The sequence below is a fragment of the Phocoena phocoena genome, chromosome 12 (assembly GCF_963924675.1).
Source record: "Phocoena phocoena chromosome 12, mPhoPho1.1, whole genome shotgun sequence".
NCBI classification, from domain to species: domain Eukaryota; kingdom Metazoa; phylum Chordata; class Mammalia; order Artiodactyla; family Phocoenidae; genus Phocoena; species Phocoena phocoena.
The window spans coordinates 52,130,774-52,145,099 of NC_089230.1; the positions used below are offsets into that span (position 1 = coordinate 52,130,774).

The 14,326-nt window shown below is 45.6% G+C and overlaps 1 protein-coding gene across 1 annotated transcript in view; it reads right to left on the reverse strand.

The window, feature by feature from the left end:
* CRYBG1 (crystallin beta-gamma domain containing 1) overlaps nucleotides 1–14,326 on the reverse strand; it is a 201,896-nt gene that overhangs the window by 53,998 nt on the left and 133,572 nt on the right. Inside the window, exon 3 of the mRNA XM_065888987.1 lies at nucleotides 3,578–5,136. Within this exon, the coding sequence (XP_065745059.1) occupies nucleotides 3,578–5,136 (1,559 nt within the window). The remainder of the gene's footprint in view (nucleotides 1–3,577; nucleotides 5,137–14,326) is intronic.

Genomic DNA, 14,326 nt, shown 5'->3' on the forward strand with positions numbered 1-14,326 from the left:
TTTTTTTTTTTTTGCGGTATGTGGGCCTCTCACTGTTGTGGCCTCTCCCGCTGCAGAGCACAGGCTCCGGACGCGCAGGCTCAGTGGCCATGGCTCACGGGCCCAGCTGCTCCGCGGCATGTGGGATCTTCCCAGACCGAGGCATGAACCCATGTCTCCTGCATCGGCAGGCGGACTCTCAACCACTGCGCCACCAGGGAAGCCCCACATTTTTTAAGATGAGGAAGTTGGCATCTAGAGAAGGTAAGTACTTTGCCTGAAGTCACACAGCTAGTAAGTGAGAGAAGCCAGGTGTTCTGGTTTCAGATGTCATGCTCCCAACAACTCTTACTATTCTGCTTCCCCAGATAGGATCAGACTAGCTTCGCCTCAATGACCGCCTCTGGTTCTGTCCAGCTTTATGATCCAAGGAGTCAATAAATTATCAAGAGAGCTATAAGATAATCATACCTTAGAGGCCACCTCGATAATGAGAACACAAAGTAGGGAAGCATTAACATCTCACACTGTCTCCTGCATGGACTCACTGGCCTTCAAGAAGGCTGGGCCTGAGGAGCCTTTTGAAGGAACAGGCAGTAGGACCTTGGAAGAAGACACTTTATTCTTCTGGAGAAAATGATTAGACTGAGAAGACTTGAGATGTCCTTCCCAAATACAGCATTAAGAATTAGATGTTCATTTTTAAATTTTTTATTTAAATACTATATTTGATATATTCTCATGAATTTCTCCTTGGCATTGCTTTCCCCAATATCTCCTTAAGATATCTAAGCTCCCTCACGGTGGGCCCTTACCTGAAATTTAAAAGCAAAATTAACTTACAAGCACTTCCTTAAAGATTAAATTCTAAAACCAGTGAGATGATTAGAAATAAGAGAACTTACAAATGCTATCAGTTAATGAGGAATGTTCACATAAGCAGGGAATATACATTTAAAAAATTCTCACTGATCAGCTCAAGGAACAGTCAAATATCAAAGTAGATCTTATGATGTAAATGGAAAATGCTCCAGGTTAGCCAATAAGCTACGTTAAGGACAGGACACACACATCTGCACGTTAAAGATTTACACCAAGATCAAAATACATTTTACAACCAAACTTTCTGTACTATTAACTTCTGCTACAGAGAGTCACTACAATTAACCTGGTTCAAACTGATTAAAAGGAAGACTCCTATAATTCACGTTGTAATGCCTTCATTAAGATGTGAGAAGGGAAAATATCCTGGAGTCTAAGAAGCCACGGCTATAATATGAGAAGAAAATTCTCCTTATTCTAAACATACCATTTTAAGAATCTCAACATTCAATACTTGGTAGAACTGAAGACATAATTTCTCTAACAGCATCAAGAAACATGCTGCTTCACAGTGATTATTTTTCGGGGAATATAAAATGGTTTTAACTACAAAATTTTAGATTCAAGTTGTTTTTAGAAATAATCCACGTAACATCTCCAGGTGAAAACAATGAGGAAGAACTAAAGGGTCTGAAAAAAAATCCATCAGTCAAACATAAATGGGTCAAAGGATGAGAAACAATGATTAATTCTCCATTCCCATAATTTGCCGATTCACCAAGTGCAAGGCCGTGTGCAAAACAGAATTAAACTGAGCCTCTGGCAAAGGAAAATTTTAGGTAGGAAATAATCACTCCTCAGAAAAAGACATTTGGTTTAGTTCTGTCACAGGAAACAGCACATGAAGAAGAGTTGCATTGCAAGATTGCTTGGTTTGTTGACCCTATCCCTTAACGGTGTAACATTTCTGGTTTTCCCACTGGTGTATTCTGACTGGAAGACCGGGCAAGCACCCTTAATCAGGTACACAGCATAGTTTCTCTAAGGCTCATACTTAGGAGGTCTGAATGTTCAGTCACACTGGCCTACAAATAATGGGCATCATTCACTCAGGTTATTTCTCCGCTGCTGCTGTTACAGAATAAATTGCTGACTCTATCAAAGTTCTCCAGGTTGGCAGCTGGTGAGGTAGCTCAAGTTATTCATTAAGCAGGATTTCCTCCCCGGTGTTTACCAAGCGGACTGCCTACTCTTAAGCTTACTTATCCAAGAATTCAAATAGAATGAATCCATTCAGTTTAAGAATGGTAATGCTGTGGACTTCCCTGGTGGCGCAGTGGTTGAGAATCCGCCTGCCAATGCAGGGGACAGTGGTTCGAGCCCTGGTCCGGGAGGATCCCACATGCCACGGAGCAACTGGGCCCATGTGCCACAACTGCTGAGCCCATGTGCACAGCTACTGAAGCCCGCGTGCCTGGAGCCCGTGCTCTGCAACGGATGAGGCCACTGCAGTGGGAGGCTCCCGCTCTCCAAAACTGGAGAGAGCCCACACACAGCAACGAAGACCCAATGCAGCCAGAAATAAAATAAATTTATATATATATATATAAAGAACGATAACACTGTGAAAATCTCAGCTCTTTTAATAAATGTGTGAATGCTGGAAAAAGTTTAGATACTCACTTTTCACATGTGCTGAGAGACGGAGGAGGATGAGTGTGGGAAGGGGGATGGTCTTAAGAGTTTTCCAGGGTGCCCTCCCCATCCTGTCTACCTATACAGATCACACTCACCATCAAGGCACAATCCCATTTCCTCCAAAACACCAACAGTGATTTCTTCCTCCTGTGCACATCCCCAGCCTTGGGGATGGTAACATCCATTTGGCAGTTTAATCAGATTATCACCTCTTACAGTTACCTGATTTGTCAGCATCTTGGGTGCCAGAATGTGCCATAAACTTTTCAAAGGCAATATATACTGAATCACAGTTGTGGCATTTTCCCCATTGTTCCTAGCACACTACCATGCACAGAAAGAAGGTACTCAATAAATATTTGAGAAATCAATAAACTTAACAGCAAGTGGTCACAGTCTGCTGTTGAGCTTGATCCTTCTAACGTGTCCTTTCATTTATCAAATAGTCTTCCAGTAAAAACACTGATCTTTCTTCATTTCAATAATTGAAAATTACTTTTCGACCTGGTGGCAAAGATATCACAAAACTACCTAACATTATAAAAGGGGAACCAAAATACTTGTATTAGAGATTTTTTTGTAAAGCTTTAGGCCAAGAATGCACCAAGTTCCATAAAAGGTTCTGTTAATTCTCTTAAACTCAGACACGTCAAAGCTACTGGGTATACTGTACATGCTAGTGTTTGCTCCGTTTTCAAATTCATTTGTGTTTTAAGAATGACCCACCCAGGAATGCTGGTGCATATTCTGAATAAAGAATAGAATTAGTTCGTCAAGCCATGCAGTCTTCTATTATTTATGTAAACACTGAACCTCCTGAGATATCTCACTTTCACATTCATTGAACTTAAAAGGCTTATATTAACAGGAATTAACAACCAACTAAGGTCCCGAATGGGTCATCTTCTTAAACCTTAACTGTGCTAACTAGCCCTTCACTATCTTAATTTCACCACCGAGGAGAAAACCCAGTGCACACAGTTCTTCCACAAATGCAAAGAACCTGCGCCCCTTGGAGCGGCCGCCCAGCCCGTGTGCGGCGACCGCGGCTCGCCAGCCCAACCCCGCAGTTACTTACATGGTCACTGTAGTGGTCACTGTCCACCTGCCCACACCGAAATGGTTCCTGGGCTTCAAGCCGTCGGCGTCAGAACCTCCGACCGATCTGCCCAGCTCTTTGCTTCGACTTCCCTCTCCCCGGCCGTCGAAGAGGTTGGGGAGCGGCCCCCTCTTGGGCTCGGGCTTGATCTCGGGCGGCAGCGCGCTGCTCTTGACCGTAAGCTTGCGGTGGATGACCCGGGCCGCCTCCTCCCCGCTCTCCTTGGCGGCCGGGCCGGGGCCGGGGCCGGGGCCGGGGCCGGACGCCCTCCTGGGAAGAGAGTCCTTGGCCGGAGCCCGCGGGCCGCCGGTGGGTGAGGTGGGCACGGCCTCCGGAACGTGGCTCCGGCCCCTCCTCTTGGTGGGGGACGAGGCGGGCGGCGGCTGTTTGCTCCGCTCGGACTCCCCTAGCGGCTGCCCTTTGGGGTCGGGGCTGGGCTTGGACTTTAGGCCGGAAACAGAGGCAACGCCCCCAGCGGGAGATTTCACTTTCTTTTCAGCAGAGCTGTTTTCGGCGGCCGCGTTTGGCGCCACCTCGTTGTCGAAGACCGCGTCATTCCGGGGCTCAAAGTCAGGCAGCAGCGGGTCAGCACCCGGGGAGTCGGTGGATTTCTGCGACCTCCTCCGCCTCCCCGACCTTCGGCCACTCGACCTCTTCTCCATATATTCGCAATCGCCGCAATCTTCAGCCCCGGGACTGATCACGACCGGCTCGTCCACCCGCGCCACCTCAGTCTTTCTCAAGTAGACGTCCAGAGTCAACACTTTGGCGGGGTGGGCGCGCTCGCGGGGCCGACAGTCTCGCCCCGGGGGGTCGGCTTTGCTGTTTCCCGGCGCCGAACCCGTCTGGTTCTCTGCGCCCTCAGCGGGACGGTGGCCCGCAGGAGCCGATGCGTCCTCGGGGGGCTGGCTCGGCGCGTCTTCGTGCTCCGGAGAGCCTCCTTGGGCACACAAGCGGGCGGCCCTGTCGGCCGGCTGCTCCCCGGCGGGCAAGCCCGGCACGCCCCTCGCTCCCCGAGCTGGCTCCTGCTCGCGGCCAGCGCCGAACGAAGCGTTCTCCTGCCCGGAGGAATTCCCTAGTGAGGAATGCAGCTGCTTGGCAGCGGTGGTGGCATCTGGGAAAGTCTCTCCCTCTGCCTCCAGAGGTTCTAATTGGGGTGAATCACTTTCATGGCCCTGCTGCACAGCCGCCTCCGCTGCAAGGCTGCCCGAGCCAGGTGACCGCTTGGCGTCCGGGGGGGCCGCCTGGACGCAGCCCTCGGGGCGCTGGTCCTCCGGCTCCTGGCACTTTTCCTGGGGGGAGCCCTCCTCGCACGTGTCTGTCTGCTTTCGTTGGCTGCCCTGAAGCTGACTCTTCTCAGTCTCTGTTTCGGGGAGTTTGGAAGAGGTTACTTCTTTGGGAGAGACTGATACGGCATTTGAGCTGGTGGGACTCTCTAACCCGTTTCTGGTGTTCCTTCTCCTTCCTGCCGTGAACAGAGTGCCGAGTTTTCCCAAAACTGGTTTCCTTTTGTTCTCTTCTGGTGGTTGTGCGCTGGACTGAAAAATAAAAGGGGATGGGAAAGAGAGAACCTGAGAATCCGGTTTTTTCCTTTAGTAGTTAAGTACATTATGGAACTACAAGCCAAAATGATAATAGGCCAGAGTTTCTAACTGAAAACGAGATTTGTGTTTGGGAATTCATTCCAACAAAATAAACTCTTATTTTATCTTTTGAATTTTTCTCAAACACCATCTATGCTTGGCGCTACTGAAGAGAAACATTAACTACAGAAAGAAAATTATTAAAGAAAATTCGGAAGGTCCAAATAATCACTCAAGCAAAATAAACAACTCCTAGGTCTTTCTACGTTTTGCTTTTTACCTGCTTCCTCTGTAAAGATGCAATTGCAAAACATCCATGCGTGACTACAGGGCAGCAGTAAACATACTAAAGGCGGAATTTTTTCTGAAATGCTGCCTTTTCTTTTTGTAGGCGGAAAGGAGTACGAGGAAGAACAGCCTTCTCCAGAACTGAAGGAAACCACTTGGGTTCAACGTGACTGCAAACGAAAAACCTTGAGAAAACGAGAATTCGAGCCCCTGGGCGTGCCCTTGATCAAGCCCGAGGTTCTCGGCGCGCCAGGCAGCGCGCGTCCAATGGGAGAAGCACGTGGGCATCAAACGCCCGGTAGTCCTCATGGAACACAGCTGACCCTTGCCGAGCTCACCCGAGAGGGTCTTCTCCGCGGGTAGTTCCGGGGAGTGTCAGTAGGTCGAGCACGTGCGGGAGGGAGGGCGAAGGTGCTGGGCGACCGCCTTCGCAGGTCCCCACCCCCCGACCCCACCCCGATCTGGCCGGGGCTGACGGAAGGGCGCGGGGCTCTCCCAAGCCGACCTCCGCCGGGGTTCGGTCCCTCACCACCCCGCTGGGCTCCGGCTGCGCACCGGGGCGGGGGGGAAACCCCAGGGCCGGGGGGGGGAACCCCAGGGGGCGGATCCACCCATGGGAGGGGCCCTGGCCGCCGGCGACGAGCAGCTGGGGTGCCGGTAAGGGGAGAAACCTGCGCCTGTTACAAAGCCTGCGGCAAAACGGCCGGCACCTGGCGCCCGCGCGGGAAGCCAGGAGGGCGCTCAGAACAAATCAATTAAAGCAAATCGGCCAATGGGCGCCGTGGCGCGCCGGGAGCCGGTACGCGAGGTGCCCGGGCGGGCAGAAAGAGGAGGAGGCCCGCCTGCGGGAGGAGGGAGCGCGAGCGGCGAGTCCAGCCAAGCTCCTAGCGGAGGGAAGCCTATTCCCGGTAACGAGCCCACGGCAACCCAGACCACACGTGTGGCTACAATAACTTAAGAATTACCTCTTCCACCTAAAACCCAAGAGCTACCTTTCTCGGAAGGGCAGTTTTTACAATATTGACTGCTTACAGAGGGGTTCATGAATCTCGGAAGGGCAGTTTTTACAATATTGACTGCTTACAGAGGGGTTCATGAATCACTGTTTAAAGCGGCTTCATTTCATTTGAATTATATGCAGCCACTGGACGTGGGAGATGGTGGGAAATAGGAAAGACTGTAAGATAAAGCATGGAAGTAGCAGGGTCCACAAGCATTTACTGAGACAGTCCTGGCACTGTAACATCATGTCATTCTGCAACAGCCACGTGAGGTGCTTGTCACCCAACAGCAGAAATAAGGAAAGCAAAGCTCAGAGCAGAGAGACTTAAGGTGTGTTAGGGGTGGGGACAATAAAGTCAGGATCCAAACCCAGGTCCTCAGCTTCCAGTCCGAGCACCCCCAACTCCCCACTGAGGACATGGCAGTGCAGTGGGCACCCCTGAGCCAGAGTCAGCCCAGAGGAGTAGACTGCAGGCCACACTTCCCCCAGAATCGGCTCCTGAGGAAATGCTCCTGAATCAGATTTACTGACAAACTCCAGAGGTGATTCTTCGCGCTTGAGAAGCCCCTGGTGGGAGCTTTGGAACTAGACAGCTGCTGCATGAGGAGAGGGACAATCGAACGTTGCAGCCACTGGGAGCTTTTGTGACTGAGTTGATACACTTCTAAAATTTAACCAGATTTTGATTAATAATTATTCAGTGGTTATATAAATAATATAGGAAGAATTCACTGTGTAATTTAAGAAAAAATACATTAAAATATTCCAGTCTCCTAAGGAATATATTTGGACTCTTTCACTCTGAGTCAAAGGTATTACATGGTTTTGAAACTAGTAACTCCTTAGGCACTAGACTTACTAAGTGATTTACATAGATTCTCATCAGAGACAGCCCTGAAGATAGGTAGTGTTTTTATGCTCATTTGCCAAGGTTCCTTATCCTTGCTCAAGGTCCCACAGCCAGTAGTCTTTCTAACTCCGGAAATGGAGCTCTTTGTCTCTGCTGCCTCAACAGGCCTTCAAACATATCCTAAAGAAGGAGCCAGGAATAGGTTTGAGTCTTCTTGGCTCAATTCTAGACCATGTCCAAAGAAAACTAGTGTACATGTTATTCCGTCCTGCCAATGATGTTGCAATCCATCTTTCCCATGCGGTTGAAAGGCGTCTGATCAGCCGTCTTCTCTGCTCAGTACAGGTTTTTGTTTTTGTTTTGTTTTGTTTTTCATTTTTGGCTATAGCTGCTTTTTACAGAACCGGTTGTTCTTTGTAACTTGACCTCATCAACTACTTGACTCCTTCTCCCCCCAGAGGGGCAGCCAGTTTGTCACCTGCCAAGCTGCTCTGTCTGTTGAACTTACTAGAATTCCAGACTTTTGTTTAGATGTGAATGTTCACAGCAGCTTCATTCATAATAATCAAAAACTGGAAACAACTTAAATGTCCCATCAGCTGGTGAATGGATCCAATTAGTGGTACACCCATACAACAGAATGCTACTCAGCGATAAAAAGGACCGAACTTCTAAAACATGTAATGACATGGATGAATCTCACAAGCATTATGCTAACTGGAAGAAGCCAGACTCAAAAGGTATTGCATGGTTCAATTTATATGACATTCTAGGCAATGCAAATCCAATCTATAATCGTAGAAAGTAAATCAAAGGTTGCCTGAGTGCGGGGTGGGCAAGGAGGTGTGACTGGAAACAGGCACAAAGGAACTTTGGAGGATAAAGGCAGTGTTCCGTATCTTGATTGTGGTGATGGTTACACATGTGTACATATCTTTCAAAACTCATCAAACTGTACACTTAAAATGGGGACAATTTTTATATGTAAATTATCTTAATAAAGTTGATTTAAAAATAAAGGTTTTTCCCTGGGAAGTAAAGAGCAGAAACACAATCCATCTGGCTCAGGTGCCCATTTCATAGTTCTTAGTCAATGGGGGCCTCAAGTTGTTTCAAAGGCTACTTTCTCATTTACAGGGGAATGCAGTCTTCCCCCGAGGGGTCCGGGCCCTGCATCTCCAGCATCAGATCTCTGCGTAGGATCTCTGAGAGTTCAGAGTTCAGAGTGCACCATTCCTCCTGAGTAAAGTTCACAGTCACATCTTTGAGGAACACCCCTTCTTAAAACAGGACACGTTTCTTTTCAGCCAGGGATTATTTCATTACAGTGTTCATGGAGGAAGGATGAATATAGTAGATGGAAAACAAAAATGAGATGGCCTGGGAGTTGTCTAGAGAGTAGGCACCTCCTTAAGTAGGAGCCTTTGCACCTAGAGTCCTAAACCTAGAATGGGAGGCCAAAGACCCAGCACCTTCCCCCTCGACCTTGATGATCATCTGTTAGGAAGGGGAGTGTTCTGCACAGAGGCCATGGGGGGCCCATCAGTCTTCTTCCTGCTCCCCCAGGCTACTCCTCAGGCTCTTCTGGTGTGGTCAGGGTCCTGAGAGTTCTCAGGCTGGGTGTTCTCGGACTATAGCACAGCCATGCAAACCCGGGACCCCCTTTGTAGTTAGCTTTTTCCCCTGTCCTTTCTGCCCACCTCGCTGTGCAGAAACCTGCACCTGGAATCCTCCTGTCACCCATGCCCTACTGAGATAAGCGTAATCCACAATAGGACAATGTTAGAAATGGTCCATGGGTTGTGTGCTGGGATTCGTTTTAGTGTTCTTGTTGTCAAACATTACACGTGGCTCATTAGGGACCGTGTGCAAGTATCTATAACAAGACCACAGTCCGGCAGTGTGTAGAGGCCCAGGCAGTACTGGCTGCAGTGCTGTTCTCTGATTCTCAACCTTCTTGGTATGGCAGTACCTACTATCAGCAGCTGCCACTAAATAAAAGCTACCTTGTACTGTTATAAATAATTTCAGAGATGTCTACTATCTGCTCACTGGTGGGGAACAAAAGGTCAGGAAATACAGGATAAACTGTTAGTATACCAAAATGTTTGGATATACAGGCAAAATAGTTTATTGCTTTTTAAAGATTACCTTGAAGTTGTTGCTTTAAATTTAGAAGTGCTTCACCTAGATCATGTTTGGAGGTTGAAGGAAAATACGTTGAGCATATTATTTGAAAATGTAACTAACAAACTGTTTAAAAATAAATCTTTCATATATTTCCCATCTTTTCCTTGCACAGTGGAATATAAGCCCCTTAAGAGCAAGAAAATTGACCAATCTGTATTCCCAACACCTAGCACAGGGACTTACAGTAGAGGTGGACATAAATTATTTGATGCTACTAAAAAGTTAGTAACATCCCCACTCCCTTCCAAAGGGAGTCATCAGCACTCTTGCAGACAACTATAAACATGGTTAGTTCTAAACAAAACAAAAACAGAATGGAAATCTTTTCTGCACAAGACTTAGTGTGGTTGCAAGCATCATCCTCAATGGTGAAAAACTGAAAGCATTTCCACTAAGATCAGGAACAAGACAAGGATGTCCACTATCGCCACTCTTATTCAACATAGTTTTGGAGTCCTAGCCACAGCAATCAGAGAAGAAAAAGAAATAAAAGGAACACAAATTGAAAAAGAAGAAGTAAAATGGTCACTGTTTGCCGATGAAATGATACTATACATAGAAAATCCTAAAGATGCCACCAGAAAACTACTAGAACTAATCAATGAATTTGGTAAGGTTGCAGGATACAAAATTAATGCACAGAAATCTCTGGCATCCCTATATACCAACAACGAAAAATCAGAAAGAGAAATGAAGGAAACACTCCCATTTACCATTGCAACAAAAAGAATAAAATAGCGGGCTTCCCTAGTGGCGCAGTGGTTGAGAGTCCACCTGCCGATGCAGGGGACACGGGTTCGTGCCCTGGTCTGGGAGGATCCCACATGCCGCGGAGCGGCTAGGTCTGTGAGCCATGGCCGCTGAGCCTGCATGTCCGGAGCCTGTGCTCTGCAACAGGAGAGGCCACAACAGTGAGAGGCCCACGTACAGCAAAAAAAATAATAATAAAATAAAATACCTAGGAATAAACCTGCCTACGGAGGCGAAAGACTTGTACTCAGAAAACTATAAAACACTGATGAAAGAAATCAAAGATGACATAAACAAATGTAGAAATATACCATGTTCTTGGATTGGAAGAATCAGTATTGTGAAAATGACTATACTACCCAAAGCAATCTACAGATTCAATGCCATCCCTATCAAACTACCAATGGCATTCTTCACAGAATTAGAACAAAAAATTTTACAATTCATATGGAAACACAAAAGACCCCGAATAGCCAAAGCAAACTTGAGAAAGAAAAACAGAGCCGGAGGAATCAGGCTCCCTGACTTCAAACTATACCACAAAGCTACAGTAATCAAGGCAGTATGGTACTGGCACAAAAACAGAAATATAGATCAACAGTACAGGATAGAAAGCCCAGAGATAAATGCACACACATATGGGCACCTAATTTATGACAAAGGAGGCAAGAACATACAATGGAGAAAAGACAGCCTCTTCAATAAGTGGTGCTGGGAAAACTGGACAGCTATATGTAAAAGAATGAAATTAGAACACTCCCTAACACCATACACACAAAAATAAACTCCAGGGCTTCCCTGGTGGCGCAGTGGTTGAGAGTCCGCCTACCAGTGCAGGGGACGCGGGTTTGTGCCCCAGTCCGGGAAGATCCCACATGCCACGGAGCAGCTGGGCCCGTGAGCCATGGCCGCTGAGCCTGTGCGTCCAGAGCCTGTGCTCTGCAACGGGAGAGGCCACAACAGTGAGAGGCCCGCGTACCGCAAAAAAACAAAAAAAACAAAAACAAAAAAACCTCCAAATGGATTAAAGACTTAAATATAAGACCAGACACTATAAAACTCTTAGAGGAAAACATAGGAAAAACACACTTTGACATAAACCACATCAAGATCTTTTTTGACCCACCTCCTAGAGTAACAGAAGTAAAAACAAAAACAAACAAATGGGACTTAATTAAACTTAAAAGCTTTTGCACAGCAAAGGAAATCATAAACATGACAAAGAGACAACCCTCAGAATGGGAGAAAGTATTTGCAAATGAAACAACAGACAAAGGATTAATCTCCAAAATATACAAACAGCTCAGGGAGCTCAATATCAAGAAAACAAATAATCCAGTTAAAATATGGGCAGAAGACCTAAATAGACATTTCACCAAGGAAGACATACAGATGGCCAAGAGGCACATGAAAAGATGCTCAACATCACTAATTATTAGAGAAATGCAAATCAAAACTACAATGAGGTATCACCTCATGCTGGTCAGAATGGCCATTATCAAAAATCTAGAAGCAATAAATGCTAGAAAGGGTGTGGTGAAAAGGGAACCCTCCTGCACAGGTGGTGGGAATGGAAATTGATACAACCACTATGGAAAACAGTATGGAGGTTCCTTAAGAAACTAAAAATAGAACTACCATATGACCCAGCAATCCCACTACTGGGCATATACCCTGAGACAACCATAATTCAAAAAGAGTCATGTACCACAATGTTCACTGCAGCACTATTTACAACAGCCAGGACATGGAAGCAACCTAAATGTCCACTGACAGATGAATGGATAAAGAAGCTGTGGCACATATATACAATGGAATATTACTCAGCCATAAAGAAATGAAATTGAGTTATTTGTAGTGAGGTGGATGGACCTAGAGTCTGTCATACAGAGTGAAGTAAGTCAGAAAGAGAAAAACAAATACCGTATGCTAACACATATATATGGAATCTAAAAAACAAAGAAAATGGTACTGATGAACCTAGTTGCAGGGCAGGAATAAAGAGGCAGACATAGAGAATGGATTTGATGACATGGGGTGGGAGGGTGAAGCTGGGGCGAAGTGAGAGTAGCATGGACATATATACACTACCGTATGTAAAATAGTTGGCTGGTGGGAAGCAGCAACATAGCACAGGGAGATTGGCTCTGTGCTTTGCCATGACCTAGAGGGATGGGAGGGAGGCTCAAGAGGGAGGGGATAAGGGGACACGTGTATGCATATGGCTGATTCACTTTGTTGTACAACAGAAACTAACACAGTATTGTGAAGCAATTATACTCCAATAAAGATTAAAAAAAAAAAAAAAGACTTAGTGTGGTCAAGAATTTGCAGCTCTCTTCTGCCCATGTGAGGATTCTGCACGGCGATGCAGCTGTTGGCACACAAACTTGGATTTCTTCAGGTTTACTGCTGGTTCCCAGCCTGAGTCTCACTTGAGAAAGCAGATCAAGATCTTTTACATGTATTCACATGTGCCTCCTGCTAAAATGTGGTCAGTGATGTACAGAAGTAACTCTTTTTTTTTAACACTTGTGATTCCCTGTGAGGTCACTATGGACTGAGATTTGTAATAGGCATTTAAAATGATCTACTGTCCTCTTCATCACTCTATCTTTTTGGTATTGCTTGTGCTAATATATATGGCCCACTCTAAATAATACAACATACATGCACACAAAATGCAAAAGAAGAAATGTTCACATAAATACACCCTGACCTATTAAACACTGAAACTTTTCAAGTATTTTTTTTCATATGTTATCAAGTTCCCTCCCTCAGAGTGTACTAAATATAATTTAGCTATGGCTTAATGATTCTGGAGACAGAACTATTTACATTTGTGCTATAATAATGATTTCTTCCATGGCTGTTACAATGAGTGTAGACTAAGGTTTGCACTAAATGACCCACAGACTATAATACTGTTTAATCATAAGCAGACCTCTTACAAAGAGGCACAGGAAATTACTGCATTCAACCAGTTTTGATCTATGTACAATTTCATATGGTGCAACCAACAGTACGTTGCATCAGACCTTCAGAGCCTCTCTCCACTCTCACTGCTCCCCTGTCTCTCGGGGTGGGATGCTTGCCCCTGTGCTGTTTTCAATATCTGTCAGCATCCCACTGCCCACCCCATCTCTGCTGCTCACCATTGTTCTCTCTTTTTTTTAAATCTCTGTCCTTTCCATTTCATGTGACACATACTTCTCTACTTACAACCTCAATGTTTGTTTTTTTTCTAATGTTGTCACTTCAAACCAAATGGCAATCATATCCTGTTGATAGAATTATAGGTATACTATTATGTAAAAGAATAGGAGCAGACTTTTTTTTTAAACTGTCAGGTTTAACAGCATCCTGAAAAAGAGGCATTATTGAATATGAAAGCCATAATTTAGGAAACAGTTGTATGTTCGTTATTCCAGAAGTATTCCCCACCCTTTCAGAGGGTTTGAAGAAGTAAAGAGTTTCTTTTAAAAAGTAGACTCCCAGTTCCAGCTAAGGATTGTCTTTAGGTCATTTACTGTTTGAAAGAAGCAGAGTGAAAGCTAATTGTTTAAAGCCACTGACACTTGATCAATTAGAAAGGAAGGTAAGATCATAGAATGTTTGAATTGTAGGGTCGTTTACTCATTCATTCCGCTAATAATTATTGAGAGTCTGCTTTGTGTCAGATTTTCTTCTTACCTTAAAGAAGCAAACTGTGGCCCAAAGCGTCAGATAATTTTCCTAAGACACAAGTCGGGCTTTCTAAAAGTTAGCTCAGTAAATTTTCCCATTTGAACTTACAGTATATCATTAGGAAAATAAGATTTCGTTTACTAGAATATGACTTTCGTACCACTTTTATGTACGTACTGACTATATAGAGTATGTTACACCTGTATGGCATGCTTCCTCCTGAGCCTTGCAATATAATAATGGCCGGGATTGAGCTCTCACTTATGATGGAGTGCTGGCTGTAGAATCAGGTAACTATGTAAACAGTGGGCACTTCTGTTTGCTCACCCTCTGTCACCCTTCTCTGTGCCCCAGGCCCTTGATCATGAGGAAAAGAA